Source organism: Neophocaena asiaeorientalis, unplaced genomic scaffold, assembly GCF_003031525.2.
Source record: "Neophocaena asiaeorientalis asiaeorientalis breed wild unplaced genomic scaffold, Neophocaena_asiaeorientalis_V1.1 scaffold36, whole genome shotgun sequence".
NCBI classification, from domain to species: domain Eukaryota; kingdom Metazoa; phylum Chordata; class Mammalia; order Artiodactyla; family Phocoenidae; genus Neophocaena; species Neophocaena asiaeorientalis.
Genome location: NW_020174149.1, coordinates 8,249,349 through 8,263,811, shown reverse-complemented (window position 1 = coordinate 8,263,811; position 14,463 = coordinate 8,249,349). Strand labels below are relative to the sequence as shown.

The window sequence follows — 14,463 nt, the reverse complement described above, 5'->3', positions numbered from 1 at the left end:
ATTTTGGACTTCTGACCTCAGAACTGTAAAATAAATAAATTGGTGTTGCTTTAGGACACCATGATGGTTAAATTTTGTATGTCAGCTTGGCTAGGCTATGGTGCCCAGTTGTCTGGTCAAACACTAGTCTAGATATTGCCGTGAAGATATTTTTTATATTGTGATTAATTAACATATTGTGATTAATATCTACAATCAGTTGACTTTAAGTAAAGGACATCACCCTAGATAATACAGGTGGGCCTCGTTCAATCAGTTGAAGATCTTAAGAGCAAAACCAAAGGTTTCCCAAAGAAGTAATTCTGCCTCAAGACGGTAACACAGAAATCCTGCCTGAGCTTCCAACATGCCAGGCTGCTCTACAGATCTCAGACTCGCCAGCCCTACAACCACATGGACCAATTCCTTAAAATAAATCTCTTTACTTAAATATATATTTATACATATACAAATTTATACCCTATTGGTTCCTTTTGGTTTTGTTTCTCTGGAGAACCCTATTACAGCCACTGAGTTTACAGTAATTTGTTACAGCAGAAATAAGAAACTAATCCACAGTATAAATGAGAAGAGGTACCTGGCTTTGCTTGTTTCTGACAATGATGTTCTCCAACTCGCATCTTCACTTGCAAGGTCATATATATTTACCAGCGTGGTCTCTGAGCATCTCAATGGTAATTTGTTACTTTTCTTTGGTATTGAGAGTGCAGGGATTGGTGTTTCTTGAGTAAAATCGTTACCAGTATTTCCAAAGTGATCCAGAAAATATCTGGTGATGAGTTCAAGGTTTGTTTTTAGAGGATTTCCCTTTGCCTATCATCAGAAGAAAAAAAATCATTAATTTTATGTACAGCTTTGGGGAAAGGTGGGAAAGACAGCCATCCCAATTCTTTGACATGGTTTATCAACTTCTTACTCATCCATACATTCTCTCAGCAAACATTCACTGACTGCTTATTATATGTCAGGTACTGTGTTAGGTAGCAACACAGATGAAGACAAAAATCAGTACCTTAAAAGAACTAGCATCCAATGCATGAGTCAGGAGATTCAATGAACAATTGTAACAAAATGTGATATGAACAGAGGAATACCCAAGCAAACTTCCTCTCGTTTTTTTTCTCCTGGGAATAACTTTATAAAATATATATCCTTTTATTAAAAAAAAATTAAGTCTTTATGATCGCTAACCCTACAACTTTATAAACATTTGGGACCTGAATGATTTCTTAGTTTATGTACTCTACATTTAACACTGGCCATAAGGAATTACAGAGACAACGCGGCAGAAAGCGCAAGAGCATAGAGAGGCAGTCAGGATTGACTCAGTTTACACCCCAATCTTTAAAAGAGATAAAATGAAACTTCTTTTTTTAATATATTTATTTATTTATTTATTTTTGGCTGCATTGGGTCTTCGTTGCTGCGCGCGGGCTTTCTCTAGTCGCGGTGAGCAGGGGCTACTCTTTGTTGTGGTGCGTGGGCTTCTCATTGCTGTGGCTTTTCTTGTTGCAGAGCACGGGCTCTAGGCACACGGGCTCAGTAGTTGTGGATCGCAGGCTCTAGAGCACAGACTCAGTAGTTGTGGTGCACGGGCTTACTTGCTCTGCAGCACGTGGAATCTTCCCGGACCAGGGCTCGAACCCGTGTCCCCTGCATTAGCAGGCGGATTCTTAACCACTATGTCACCAGGGAAGTCCAAAATGAAACTCTTTAGTAGTAGGTTTTGGAAATAAGTGGTATCAGTATTCCCCTACCCTGACAGCACTAAATATTATCTTGGAGGTTTTTTTAAAAGACAGAGTCTCAGGCCCCGCTGAGTCTTACTAAGCCAGAATCACCACGATTAGAACCTTGATTTCTTTTAGAAAGTCTCCTAAGTAATTTGTACAGACACAGTTATCCAAGCAGCAATCCACAGGCTGGCCTCAGGGGCTAGACCATGTGTCAGTCCGCAACCCACCTGCCCAGTAACACCCAGGCCCTTTGGAACTGCGGCCAGGCATGGGGCATGTGGTGAGTTTGCAGTCAGAGTGGTAAAGCGCCTGATAAAGAGCCTGGCACAGAGGGAACCCTCGGGTGTATCCAGTCTTTCCCCCTTTCTATTCCCTTGACCTACACAGCAGAACTCTGGGACCAAGACCCACAGGGTTATGATCAAACTCAACAGAATTATCAGGCAGTCAAAATCAGGGGACAGTTTTATTTTTTTTAGAATGGGACCCAAAAAGCTATTTTGCCTAAGTCTAGATGAAACTTACAAGGAAGAGAGTTGCGGGGCGGTGGGGGGGATGTTAAATAATTATTTCGACCTTCTTGTTCTTCTTTCAATACGAGAGATTTAGGGCCCTGAATACCTGAGCTGTACTTTGTGGCCTTTCACATCACTTTGCTCATAATAGATACAGCCTTTATATGAATCTAGATACCATTTTTCAAAACCTCAATTTTACATAGGCATTTTATCTACTGCACACTTAATAGCGAAAAACAAGTTACTGGAATTAACATTAAACTGGCAGGGCTTTCCCAGAATCACTCTAGCCTTGTGTTGAGTGAACATCAAAATTATAATGCCATAGACAGATTAATGAGTATATTTTCCTGTAAAATATAAGCTCCAATTCATTGTATAACAGCTAATAACTACTGTATAAATCAAATTATCCGGGCACCTATCAAGATCTAATGAAAATATCTTAAGTATCTTAGATAAGAGTTACCTTAGGGAGACTACACCACAGTGAAGAAATAAAAGTAACTTGAATGGCAAAGATGCTTCTGGGAAATTAGGTAAAGATGTATTTATGTAAAAATTCCACTGTGCAGCAACGGTTAATTGAATTTCCTGCCTAACTGTCTCACTCTCTGTGGAAAATCTTTCTAAAATGTACAGTCTACTCTCCTGCCTTAAAAGACAGCCAGAGGCAACAGTCTTCTGTCTACAGGAGATGGAGGGGCCCGAGTGTCACTGCAGGACCCAGAGGATGAAGGTCTTTACCGGGCCTCCGGTAGGACTTCACCTGGCTGCCACTTGTGATAAATGCTGAACGACACGATCACGAAGTTCTTTCCACCTCTGACACTATGCCCTCCCACAAGGCATCTGCTGGAGAGCCCATTCTTGAATCAAATTATAACGTTCTCTCTTCTTACAGAAAGAGCAATTAATTCAGAATGGTAGCTTCATTCCTTCGTTCCTGTATATTCATTCACTCGCTCACTCATTCATAAATACACACTGACTGTTTACTAAGTCATCAGTCCCATGTCAAGTATGGGGATACAACGCATCCTGCAGCGTCCAAGGTAGTGCGGAAGGCAGATCGTAATTAAACCACCACACAAATATTCTATTATAAACATAAGAAGCACAACAAAGGAAAAATAAGGGGGACCCTGAAGGCCTGTAACAGAAAGTGGGGGCATCGAGGCTGGGGGATCAGGGAAGCACCCCGAGGTGCCTGTTCCATTTGCTACCTCAACTCCAACGCACCCGGGTTAGCTGAACCCAAACCCTGCATTTGCCTGAATTAAACGTCACAGTGACCTTAAGAAAAAGGTGTTACTCAGAACTGCAGAAAGAAAACCATATGCAGGCAGAGAACGGAAATTTTTAGCATAACTGAATGCTATATTTTTAAGTACAGTCTTACTAAAAATAGCCTCATGGCGGGGAGGAGGGAGCACCGGGAATAACTGTTGCAGGCTCGGGTTCAAAATGCGCCCCAGAGCTGCGCACACGCGGCGCGGTAGGCCAGTTGGGTGCTGCCGACTCAGGCTGGGAACCCCCCCCCACACACAGTTGGGATTTGTCCACGCTCAGCCTGGTCTGTTTCTCCCTGACCGCATGTACGGCAAGCCTCCGGCCACTGGTCTCGGATGACCCGGCAGGGCTCATGAGTGCTTTTGACGTTGCCACATCCCGTTCCAGAACTCCGTACCGCACGTTAAAAGAACGTACCTTGTTCTCCTTGTAGAGAACTTCAAGATGCAAAGCCTTTCGGAGGTGGTTTCTGCTGTTTATGCTGAGATCAGAGCGTGGGCGTTCCTGGTCCATGGTCACACACGTCTTCTTTAAGCCCTGAGGGAAGAACTCCGAATCACTCTTTACCATTTTAAATCAAAACCTCCCGAGCTCTGACGCAGAGGATAAACAAGACTGTTGACGTTCTTTATGACCATCTTCTCCTGCCTTCCACTCAGGATACTGGGAGGACCAAAAACGGACTTAAGCATTTATTTTGATATAAGCTTTACACTTGATATCATCTTCACAATTATTATTCCGACTCTTACAGCCATCCTGTGGGCTGGGCTCAGGCTGAAGTTCTCAACGTGTTTTATAGAAAAGGAAAGTGAAATCCGGGTAGCAACTGTCTGGCCCGAGGCTGGCTCTGGAGCCCAGGGTTTGGCCTAGATTGGGGGCCACAGGATATGAAGCATTAAAAATAAACAAAAGGAAAAGCATAAACAAAAGGCCAGTATTCATTTCCTTCTTCTTTCAGATGGGGCACCAGGGTCGATTTGTCCAACATAACACAGTGGATTCACAGAGCGGGAGTTCTGACCATCCCAGGCTGCGAGGCAGTGATGCGAGGACCCAGACTCACAGGAAGCACGTGGTAAGCGTCTGCAGTGCCCCAGCACAGCCGCTTTCCATCATCCGGGCCTGAACTCCCAGAAGGCCGGCCATGGGAAGCACTAATCCCCCTAAGGGCCTGGCTTCTTCATTTGAAAATGACAGCAGCTGTGGCCTGCCCACCTCCCCAGAACGCAGTGATAACCAAATGGCGGAAGATGAGGAGATGCCTCACACACACAGCTCAGCCTGGCATTAAGGGAGCCCCTTGCTTCTGATGGATCCAGACCCCAGTGCTAGCCAGGCCTCAGTGGCTCCCCTAGGCTTTGTATTCAGAATTTTACAGAGGCTCTCAGTGCTGGGAAGACAAGACAAAACCTGCTACCTGCCATGAATTGGGACAAGAAGAATTTGTGAAACAAGACGTACGAACACAACCTTGAACCAAGAGGAATGAAGAGAAGTCTTGTGGGGGGGTGGGCAACAGAAAGAAATGTTGGGGAAAAGGTAGGGACATGCCTGGGTCCATTAAGGAGAGTCAGCCGGAAGGAGAGGTGGGACTCAAGAGGCACCTGCATTTCATGGGGGCTTAACCATGGCTTTCCCACCAAAGTGATGTGGAAACCTGTATAACGAGGGTCCCTCTCTTCTGGGTAACTCTTGATGCTTGTCAGCAGTCCAGATCAGCAAGTCTTGGCACACTTAACAAATTCCCTGGGGTTGTGGTGCAAACTGGCGTTTGAAAACCACTGGAGCAGTGGACAAGGATGCCCTCAGAAATCAGCCAGTCATCGGTCCCATCATTCATTCAACAAACACTTGTCGTGCACCTACTCTGTGCCAGGCTCTGTTCCAGATGCAGGAGATACAGATGGATTATGACCAAGTCCTGCCCTCGGGGAACTGACATTCTGTTAGGGAAGCAAACCACAAACAAAGGGGTAAATGTACGGTACACCAGCTGCTAATATGCTCTATTATGAAGACAGAGAAAACAGAGAGAGGGGAGACACTATTTTAGATAGCCAGCTATTTATTGAGCATCATCCATGTGCTCACTCCTGTCTTCAAGTTTCCCCATCTGTGAAATGAAAGGAACAAGCCATTAGTCCACTCGTTCATCTGCCAGAGGCAGAGGAGTGAACAGACCAAAGTCCTGGCCCTCATAGAGCTCACCTACTATCAGGAAAAAGACAACAAATAGAATACCCTACGGGAAAACAAATACAGCAGAGTCAGGAAACAGAGAGGGCCGGGAGGGGGTGCAGGGGAGGGCTGCTACTTTATAAGAGGTGATCAGGAAAAGCTTCATGATTAAGTGACATTAGAGTCGAGACATGAGGGAACTAAGGGAGCAGACTGTGCAGACACTTGTGGGTAGTGTTTTACAAGGGCAAAGGCCCTGTGGCAGCTACAAGGAGGCCAGTACAGCTAGAGCCATGTAACTAGGGAAAAGTGTCAGGAAATGAGGTCAGAGAGGTTGCCCAGAGCTTGCTAAGGAAAGGCCTTGTCGGCTTTTGTAAAACGGAAAGGCTCCTGGAGGACTTGAACAAAGGAGCATCCTGGACTAACTTATATTTGCAAAGGATCACTTGGCTGCTAGGTTGAGAACAGACTGTATGAGATAGGGGATTACATATTAAGATTAGAAGGCTATTGAACAACTCACATGAAAGATGGAGGTAACTTGGACCAGGGTGGTTGTAGCAGAAGTGGCAATAACTAGCTACATTCTTTAAGTGCTCTGATGGGAAAGCCTACAGATTTACTGATGGACAGCATGCAGGGTGCACAAAAAGGAAAAAAAGCCAGGAATGGTTCCAAAGGTTTTGGTCCAAGCAACCAGACAGTTAGTGATGCTACTGACTGAAATGGGAAAAACTGCAGGAGGTGAAGGAATCAGGAATTGAGTTTTGAACGTGTTAAGTTGAGATGTTCATTGGATATCCAAGTGGAAATGTAACACAGGCAGTTGGAAAGAATGCAAGAGTTCAAGGAGAGGTCTTGGATAGAGATAGACATTTGGAAACTGTCAGCGTATCGATGGTATTGGAACCCACAACAGTGGTGGAAGTGGCTGGGAAATGAATGGAGAAGAGAAGAGGGCCAGAGGCTCAGTTTTTAAGCCCACCAGCATGCACAGCTCAGGAAGCCAGGGGGAATTGCCAGGAACCTGAGAAGGTATGGAAGGAAAACCAGGAGGGGGTGATCTCCAGAAGCCAAGGAGAATGAGTTTCCAAGAAAGGCATAATCAACTGAGTCAAACACAATTGTTAGATCAATAAGTGTAAGGACTGAAAATCAGAAGTCATTGGTGAACTTGACAAGAGTTGTTTCCATGGAGTGATGGGGACAAAAGCCTGATTAAAGTGGGTTTGAGAAAACAGGGAAAAGAATTAGAGCAGAACATACAGAGCCCTTTCATGGGTTTTGCTATAAAAGAGAAAAAGACTAGTAGCTGGAGGGTCTTGGGGGTCAAGATAGAATTGGTAGGAGCACGTATACATGTTGATAAGACTAACCCAGTAGAGAAAGCAAAATGTATGATACGATACAGAGAGATGATGATAACTGTACCAGTGTCCTGGAACACACAAGAGGGGACACGCACACAGGGAGGGGTTGGCCTTACCCAGGAATATGGAGAATTCATTCCTAAGAACAGGAGGCAGAGTGGGGCGAATAGTTCAGGCCCAGGAAGGTTAGTTACTGTGGTGGTAGGGCGTGCTGGAGTTTTCTCAAGGCTGCTTCTATTTTCTCAGTGAAATTAGAGCGGGAGGGGGCTTTGGAACTTGAGGAGAGAGATGTGTGAAATGGTCGGCCAAGATTTGAGAGAGTGAATGGGCTGGAGAGGTATAAGCAGATGGGTGGGCATCCCTGAGGCATCACAGGGGTGAGTGGCCATGAATTTGGCATGAAACCACCACACGGTGGTGTGTTTTCCGCCAGCCCCATTCAGCTCTGCAGTGCAGGCACAGAGTAGACCAAGCTGAATTTTTAACATCAGAGGAGTATAACGAAGGGAGAGAGACAGGCAAAGGAGTTAGAGCATGGTGTTGAGGGCGTGATTACAATGATGGGCGGGTAAGATGTGAGGAGAGGTCACAGAGGGCTGAGGAATGGTGAAAAGTTGGCAGGAACAGTGGAATGGAGATGGGAGTGAGGCCGAAGAATAGTTTATATCGGGCTGCTGATGGGGGTGAGCTGGAAGTGAGGGATGATGGGATGCTTGGAACTGAGATTATGGAAACAAGCCTAGGGCATGACCACCTGGAAGGAGTGTCAAAGGTCAGATGGGACAGGTCCCTGCAGGAGAGGGAGGCTGGGGCACAAGAGGAGGGAGGCCTGGAAGGCTAGGGTACCAGAAGAGTCGCCTTGGTGAACCCTGCCATTGCCAGGAGACTTCAAGATTCTCCCTGCAGGGGGATCACGCTTGGAGGAGGCCAGTGTAGCTAGGTACAAAGTAGGCTGGAGGGTAGAGGAGGAGTAGTGGAAGGTGAGGTTCGAGGGGGAGCCGGCAGCCACGTCATGGGGAGCCTGGTAGGCTCTGGTGAGGCCTTCCCTGGGCTTTTATTCTAATTGCAAAAGGAAGCGCATGGAGAGTTTTGGACAGAGGAGTGACATGATCTGACCTGCTCACCCTGGGCATGTTTCTTCGCCTGCCAGTCTGATCATAGTCTTTCGTGAAAGGGAATAATTATACCTCTTTCAGGACTGTTATGAGGATTTGAGAGAATAAACAGGCATCTAGAAAGTACCTTGCACCACGATGGGCACGCTCTTGGTTAGAACTGCTTGGTACCTGCCTTGTGCCAAGCCCTGAGGGGAGTACACAGTCTCTGCCCTGGAGCAGAAGGTGATGAGCAAAGCAGCCGACCTGAGCTGCAGTTCCAGCTCTCCATGACTTTCCGAATGACCGTGAGCAACTCCTTTCTCCTCTCGGGGCTTTAGTGTGCCCCGATGAAAAGTAGGAAGGAGAGGAGATCAAGTGAATCAGACGACTGCCAAGGTTCCGCCCAGTTCAGGTGTCAGCTCTGTGGACCTGTCTAGTGGGTGAGACAGGCAGATGTATAAACCATCACATGAGCACCGATGAGCAAGCCACAGGCAAATGAGTCAGTTATTTCAGCCGCAGTTGCCTGAGACATCTTGAAGGAAATGGAACTTGGGATGGGCCATGGGTGGAACAGGGAAAAGAAAGCATGTGAGAGAAGCTGGAAGTGAGATTGGGCTGGTAAGGTGAGGCCAAGTTACAGGGGAGCCTTGGATATCAGGTGAGGTCTCTGGATTTCGTTTGTACTCGAGAAAGGATAGGCATGAGGAAAACTCTCAGAGAGTTTTGCTTGGTAGCCCAGACTTAAAAGAAACGATGGCCGTGATCAGCGTCACAGGGTGTATCACTGATATCCCCTGTGTAGCCAGGACTAGGTGATGGCAGGTCAATTAGCCATAAAAACAGAGCAGGTACAGTGAGGCCACATTGCATTTTAAATAAAAATACATTTTCAAAAAGCAAAGAAAGACACTTACCAAACAGGTGCACATCAGAGATGGGGGAGGAGACAATGGTGAATGCCAACTGTGAGCCAGATACAGTGGCTGGGACCCGCCCGTACACTACTATTAATCCTCATTATAAATCTGCCACGGGTAGGTCTTATTATTCCTCTTTTACAGATAAGGAATCAAGGCAGTGAGTAAGGTGCTCCAGCTTGAGCTAATTAATAGCAGATATTTGAACTGCTCCCTCCAAAGCCCTTCCCTTTCCCCCATTCAAAACACTGTTTATTTTGTTTGTGTGTGTCTTTTAATGCCAGACAAGAGCCCGTCGTCCCCGCCCAACATGACACCAGGAGGACACCAAACACATAGCAGGTGGTCAGCCTGGGTCGGCAGTGGGTGCTTTCCCTACACACCCACACACAGTGACCCCCAGTGACCTCTTCCCCAGCCTGCCCTCATCTCCACTGTCAGGGCAAGTGGGAGACAAGGACCTCCCCAACATTTTTTTTTTTTAATTTTATGTTTTGTGGTACACGGGCCTCTCACTGCTGTGGCCTCTCCCGTTGCTCCGGATGCGCAGGCTCAGCGGCCATGGCTCAGGGGCCCAGCCGCTCCGCGGCATGTGGGATCCTCCCGGACCGGGGCGCGAACCCGTGTCCCTGCATCGGCAGGCGGACTCTCAACCACTGCGCCACCAGGGAAGCCCCCTCTCCAACTTTTGAGTTCTCTGAAAACTCTCCTGGGACAAGACAATAGGAGAACTTAAAAACAAAACGACCTCAACGATTGAACTTCCCACTGATGAACAGGACTAAAGGGTTTGACTGGCAAGAATTTTTTTTAGCCCTTTGGATTTCCTTTGGGGGGAAGTTCTTTCCTAGTGGGATGTAAGCCTTGGGACTGGTTATGGAGCCCGGCGGCAAGGCCGGCCTGCTGGGCTCCCAGAGCTTCGTGAACTTTAGGAAAATGGGGAGGGCCCAGGCCCCTGGTTCGCGCGCCCTGGAGGGAGACGCCCGGGAGGACGGCCGCGGTCCTGCCCCGCTTTGCGGGAAGTGCACCGTGACAGAAATGGCTCCTGGGAAAGGTAGTTCCCCAGGCCCGGGAAAGTGGCGCTTACATCGGGCATCTCTAGGGTAGGCAGCGGGCAGGGGAAGGGCTCCCTCCCCGAAGGTGCAGAGGTTGCAGGGGTGCCTCCACACTGTTCCTCCCGCCACCCCCCAAATTGAGCAACTTCCCAGGGCTGTGAGGGCGGCGCCACGTACCTTCCTGCTGAGGAACTCCCTGACCAGGGAGGCCGCCACCTCCTCCACGAAGAGGCTGTCCATGCTCCGGTCTGCCCACGAGGCCGCAGCGCCGCAGCCCCAGATCCCGGGTCCGTTGGGGCCAGTATGGCCGCGTTGCCGTGGCGACGGTGTCATCAGAGCCGGAGAACTCCGCCCCTTCCCTGGGAGCGCGCGGGCTGGGAAGGCGGAAGGGAAGGGGCGGAGCAATCTTCAAACTTGCTCTGAGAGCTGGAGGCGGAACGCAGAAGGTACAAGCCCCGTGCATCCTAGGGATCAGGCTGCGGGCTCCGGGCTTGGCTCCTGGCACTGGCCCTGTCCATCTGGGTGGCCTAGAACAAGTCGCTGCTCCAATCTGAGTCGCATCTCACAAGGTGTGAATTGGGGAGAGTGCCTGGCTCCTGGTTCCTAGAGGAGTACACCCACAGTGAAGTGGCCCCTAGAGATCCACCCCCAGCACCTCAGCCGTCTCCTGGGTTCCCCCAGGCTGACTCACCTTGGTTGGCCTCCAATGCAGGGATAAGGAGGCCCAGGACTCTGCTGACTTGGTGCTCAAATTAAAGGATGAATCCCTGGCCCCCTTGGTGCCTGCTTTCCCATAAGGAGACTGCCAGTTATTGAGCACCAGGCATTTACACACATTATCACATCTTTAATCCTACAACCTCCAGGCAAGGTGCTTACTATCGGCCCATTCTTTAAACCAAGACATTGAGATTCAGAGAGGTTAAGATTGTACTAAAGATCACACAACTAGGAACTGACAAGGCTAGGATTCCAGCCAAACCCATGCCTTTGCCCAGTACCAGCTTCCCCAAACTCAGTCACTTGGGGACCACCTTCACAATCTCCGCCCCATCCGCACATCACCCAGTGTATTGGTTTGCTAGTGCTGGTGTACAAAGTACCACACACTGGGTGGCTTAAACAACAGAAATGTATTCTCTCACAGTTCTGGAGGTTAGATGTCCAAGATCAAGGTGTCAGCAGAGTTGGTTCCTTCTGAGGTCTCTCTCTTTGGCATATAAATGGCCACCTTCTCCCTGTGTGTTCGCATGGTCTTCCCTCTGCATGTCTGTGTCCTAATCTTCTCTTCTTAAAAGGATACCAGTCAACTGGATTAGGTGTACGCTAAATAACTCATTTTAACTTAATTACCTATTTAATGGCCCAGTCTCCAACTACACGTACATTCTGAGGTACTAGGGGTTAGAACTTCAACATACAGATTTTGAGGGACACAATTCAGTCCATAAAGCCTATACTGTTACTTACATATTATTGACTTTGAGCCAACATACGTGTTTCTAGATTTATTTCAAAAGGAAAGTATGGAAATCCAAGATCAAGGCACCGACAGATTCAGTGTCTGGTGAGGGCCTGCTTCCTGGTTCATAGATGGCTATCCTCCTACTGCATCTTCACATGGCAGAAAGAGTGAGGGAGCTTGGTGGGGCCTCTTTTGTAATGGAACGAATCCCCTCCAAGAGGGCTTCACCGTCATGACCTAAGCACCTCCAAAGGCCCTATCTCCTGATACCATCATGCTAGCGGTTAGGATTTCAATATATGAATCTAGGGGAAACACAAACATTAGACCATAACGATTACTTAGATAGTAGTATTTCAGCAAAAACTTGGAAGAAAGACAGGATAAAAGCCATGCAGATACTCAGAGAAAGAGCACTCCAGGTAGAAGAAACAAGGGCAAAGGTCCTGAGACAGCATCGAGCCTAAGCTCTTGTGAAACAGGGAGGCCAGGAGGGAATAAGGCAGCAAGACCCACTATGAAGGCCCGCGTGCCTGGAGCCCGTGCTCTGCAACCAGGGGGGCCACCGCAATGAGAAGCCCCCACACCACGGCGGGGAGTAGCCCCCGCTCGCCACAAGTGGAGAGGGCCCGTGCACAGCCACAAAGACCCAACACAACCAAAAATAAATAAATAAATTTATAAAAAAAAAAAAAAGAAGTGTGTGTAATTCTCTTCCACATCTGTGATGGTTAATATCATGTGCCAATTTGGCTAGGCCATGGTAACCAGATATTTGGTTGAACAGCAGTCTATGCTCTGAAGGTATTTTTTTAGCTAAGATTACCGTTTAAATCAGTCGACTTTAAAGTTGTAAAGCATATTACCCTCCATAATGGGTTGGGCCACATCCAATCCGTGAAAGGCCTTAAGAGGAAAAGACAGAGGCCCCTCAGGGAAGATGGCATTCTGTCTCCAGACTGCCTTTGTCTCAAGCTGCAACATTAATTCTTCCCTGGGTCTCCAGACTGCCAGCCTGCCCTGCAGATTTCTCTCTCTCTCTGTCTTTCTCTCTCTGTCTCTCTCTCTCTCTCTCTCTCTCTCTCTCTCTCTCTCTCTCTCTCTCTCTCTATATATATATATATATATATATATATATGTATCCTACTACCTCCACACTCACCCTGAAATGGCCCTGAGAAATTCTTGAGCAAAACTCCTTAGCACTGCCCAGATAAAAAAAGATGCCTTCTTCTCTGGGGAAAACTGCCGTCTCTGACAGTTATTCCACATCCTGATGCTTTCACCATTAAGTGCAGACCCCAGACCCTCAGACACAGCTGTCAGTCCCAACTTGTGAGTAGTTCCTGATTGAAACAATATGATGTCACCCTGTGGAAATCACAATATAATATCCCCTAAGAAAGCATTGTACATAAAAATTCTGGTCCAAGTAAATCAGTGGAAAATTCCCCCAAAACACAGTGGCAAAATCCACTGATTGCCCACAGAATCCATTCTTTCCTTCTTTCGTGAAAATAAATCTGGAGCAGGGCAAGTGGCTTCCCAGCCATACTGTATTTCCCAGCTTTTCTTGAAGTTGGATGTGGCCATGGAACTAAGTGGTCACCAATGAGAGGGAATGAGAGGGGCAGCCCTTTAAGACTAGGCTCTACCTTTTCCATACTCTTCACTCTCCAGCAAGCCACAGCACAGCTGCACCTATGGGTGTGTGCTGTGACCATAAACACAAGACAACACCCTAGGGCAATGATTCTCAAACTGTGGCCCCCAAAACACCAGCACCACCTGAGAACTTGTTAGAAATGCAAACTCTCAGTCCTTTCATCAGATCTACTGAATCAAAAGCTCTGAGGGTGGTGCCAGCAATCTGTATTAAACCAGACCTCTATGTAATTCTGATGCTCACCTACGTTTGCACATGCTTCCCTAGGGGGTGGCAGAAATAAGACAGAAGGCGTCTGGTTCCCTGAATGACTACATGGCGCAGAGAGTCACCAGGGGGCCTGGAATTCAGATCCTTACAAGGAAGAGAAGTAAACTTCCATCTGGTTTGGGCTTTGTTTATTTATTTATTTGTTTTTATTTTTGGAAGTGGGGATGGGGGTGTCTTTTGCTACAGCAGCTTATCTTTTCAACCTAAATAGTACAAACCTCCAGGAATGAGTAAAAACCCAACTGCAGGCAGTGGTCCCTCTCTCCAGGGTTTGCTAGACCAGAGCTTCCCCATGGAAGCGTTCCACAACAACCCGCTTCAAATTCGGTGTGGGTGTGCTCAGATCATGACCTCCTCGGGCCTCAGGGCAGCCGCCTGAAACCTATCTGGCCAGAGACCACAGGCTGTACAGCCATGAGCGGCCTTCTCCATTTACCCCAATACACATGATCATTTCTGTGTATGCCCTGACATGAAAACTGCCCTGGGGAGGCCTCCTGCTCTTCATAATGTTCCATCTTCTGCTTCTTGCTCTCCCTTCCCCTGCTTCTCTGACCTCTTAGTACACAGCAAGGTCTGGGTCTCTTGCTCTGATGGCCTGACTTGGGCACCCTGCTCCAGGTTGGCTATTTGAACATTCTCCTGAGCTGTGCCATGCTTCTGAGCTGATGGTCACCGGGATTTTCCTTTCCACTCCAGTCTCCCTAAAGACAGGGGGATCCATTCTCAATTTTAAGGCAGTGCTCGCGGGTTGTTGGAGGATTTCTTTTCTCCCAGGTTTCTCTGCCTGAGTCCTTTGATCCAAAGGAGGCCGTTTGGAGCAGGTAGCTATCCGCACCTCCCCAGGTCAACTCAGGCTCAGGGGTGGTTGCTTCAAGGACCACTTCGTGTG

General features: G+C 47.8%; 1 protein-coding gene across 4 annotated transcripts in view; it reads right to left on the bottom strand.

Annotated features, from left to right (window-relative positions):
- MINDY4 (MINDY lysine 48 deubiquitinase 4) overlaps nucleotides 1-14,463 on the bottom strand; it is a 134,151-nt gene that overhangs the window by 106,066 nt on the left and 13,622 nt on the right. For 2 of the 4 annotated variants that reach the window (XM_024755055.1, XM_024755056.1), the window contains exons 1-3: nucleotides 10,348-11,392; nucleotides 3,965-4,084; nucleotides 578-813 (exon numbers count right to left, since the gene is read on the bottom strand). In XM_024755055.1, the coding sequence (XP_024610823.1) occupies nucleotides 578-813; nucleotides 3,965-4,084; nucleotides 10,348-10,503 (512 nt within the window). In that variant the 5' untranslated portion in view covers nucleotides 10,504-11,392. Of the gene's footprint in view, nucleotides 1-577; nucleotides 814-3,964; nucleotides 4,085-10,347; nucleotides 11,393-14,463 lie in introns of those variants that run through there. The other 2 variants (XM_024755054.1, XM_024755053.1) reach the window with 2 other exon arrangements.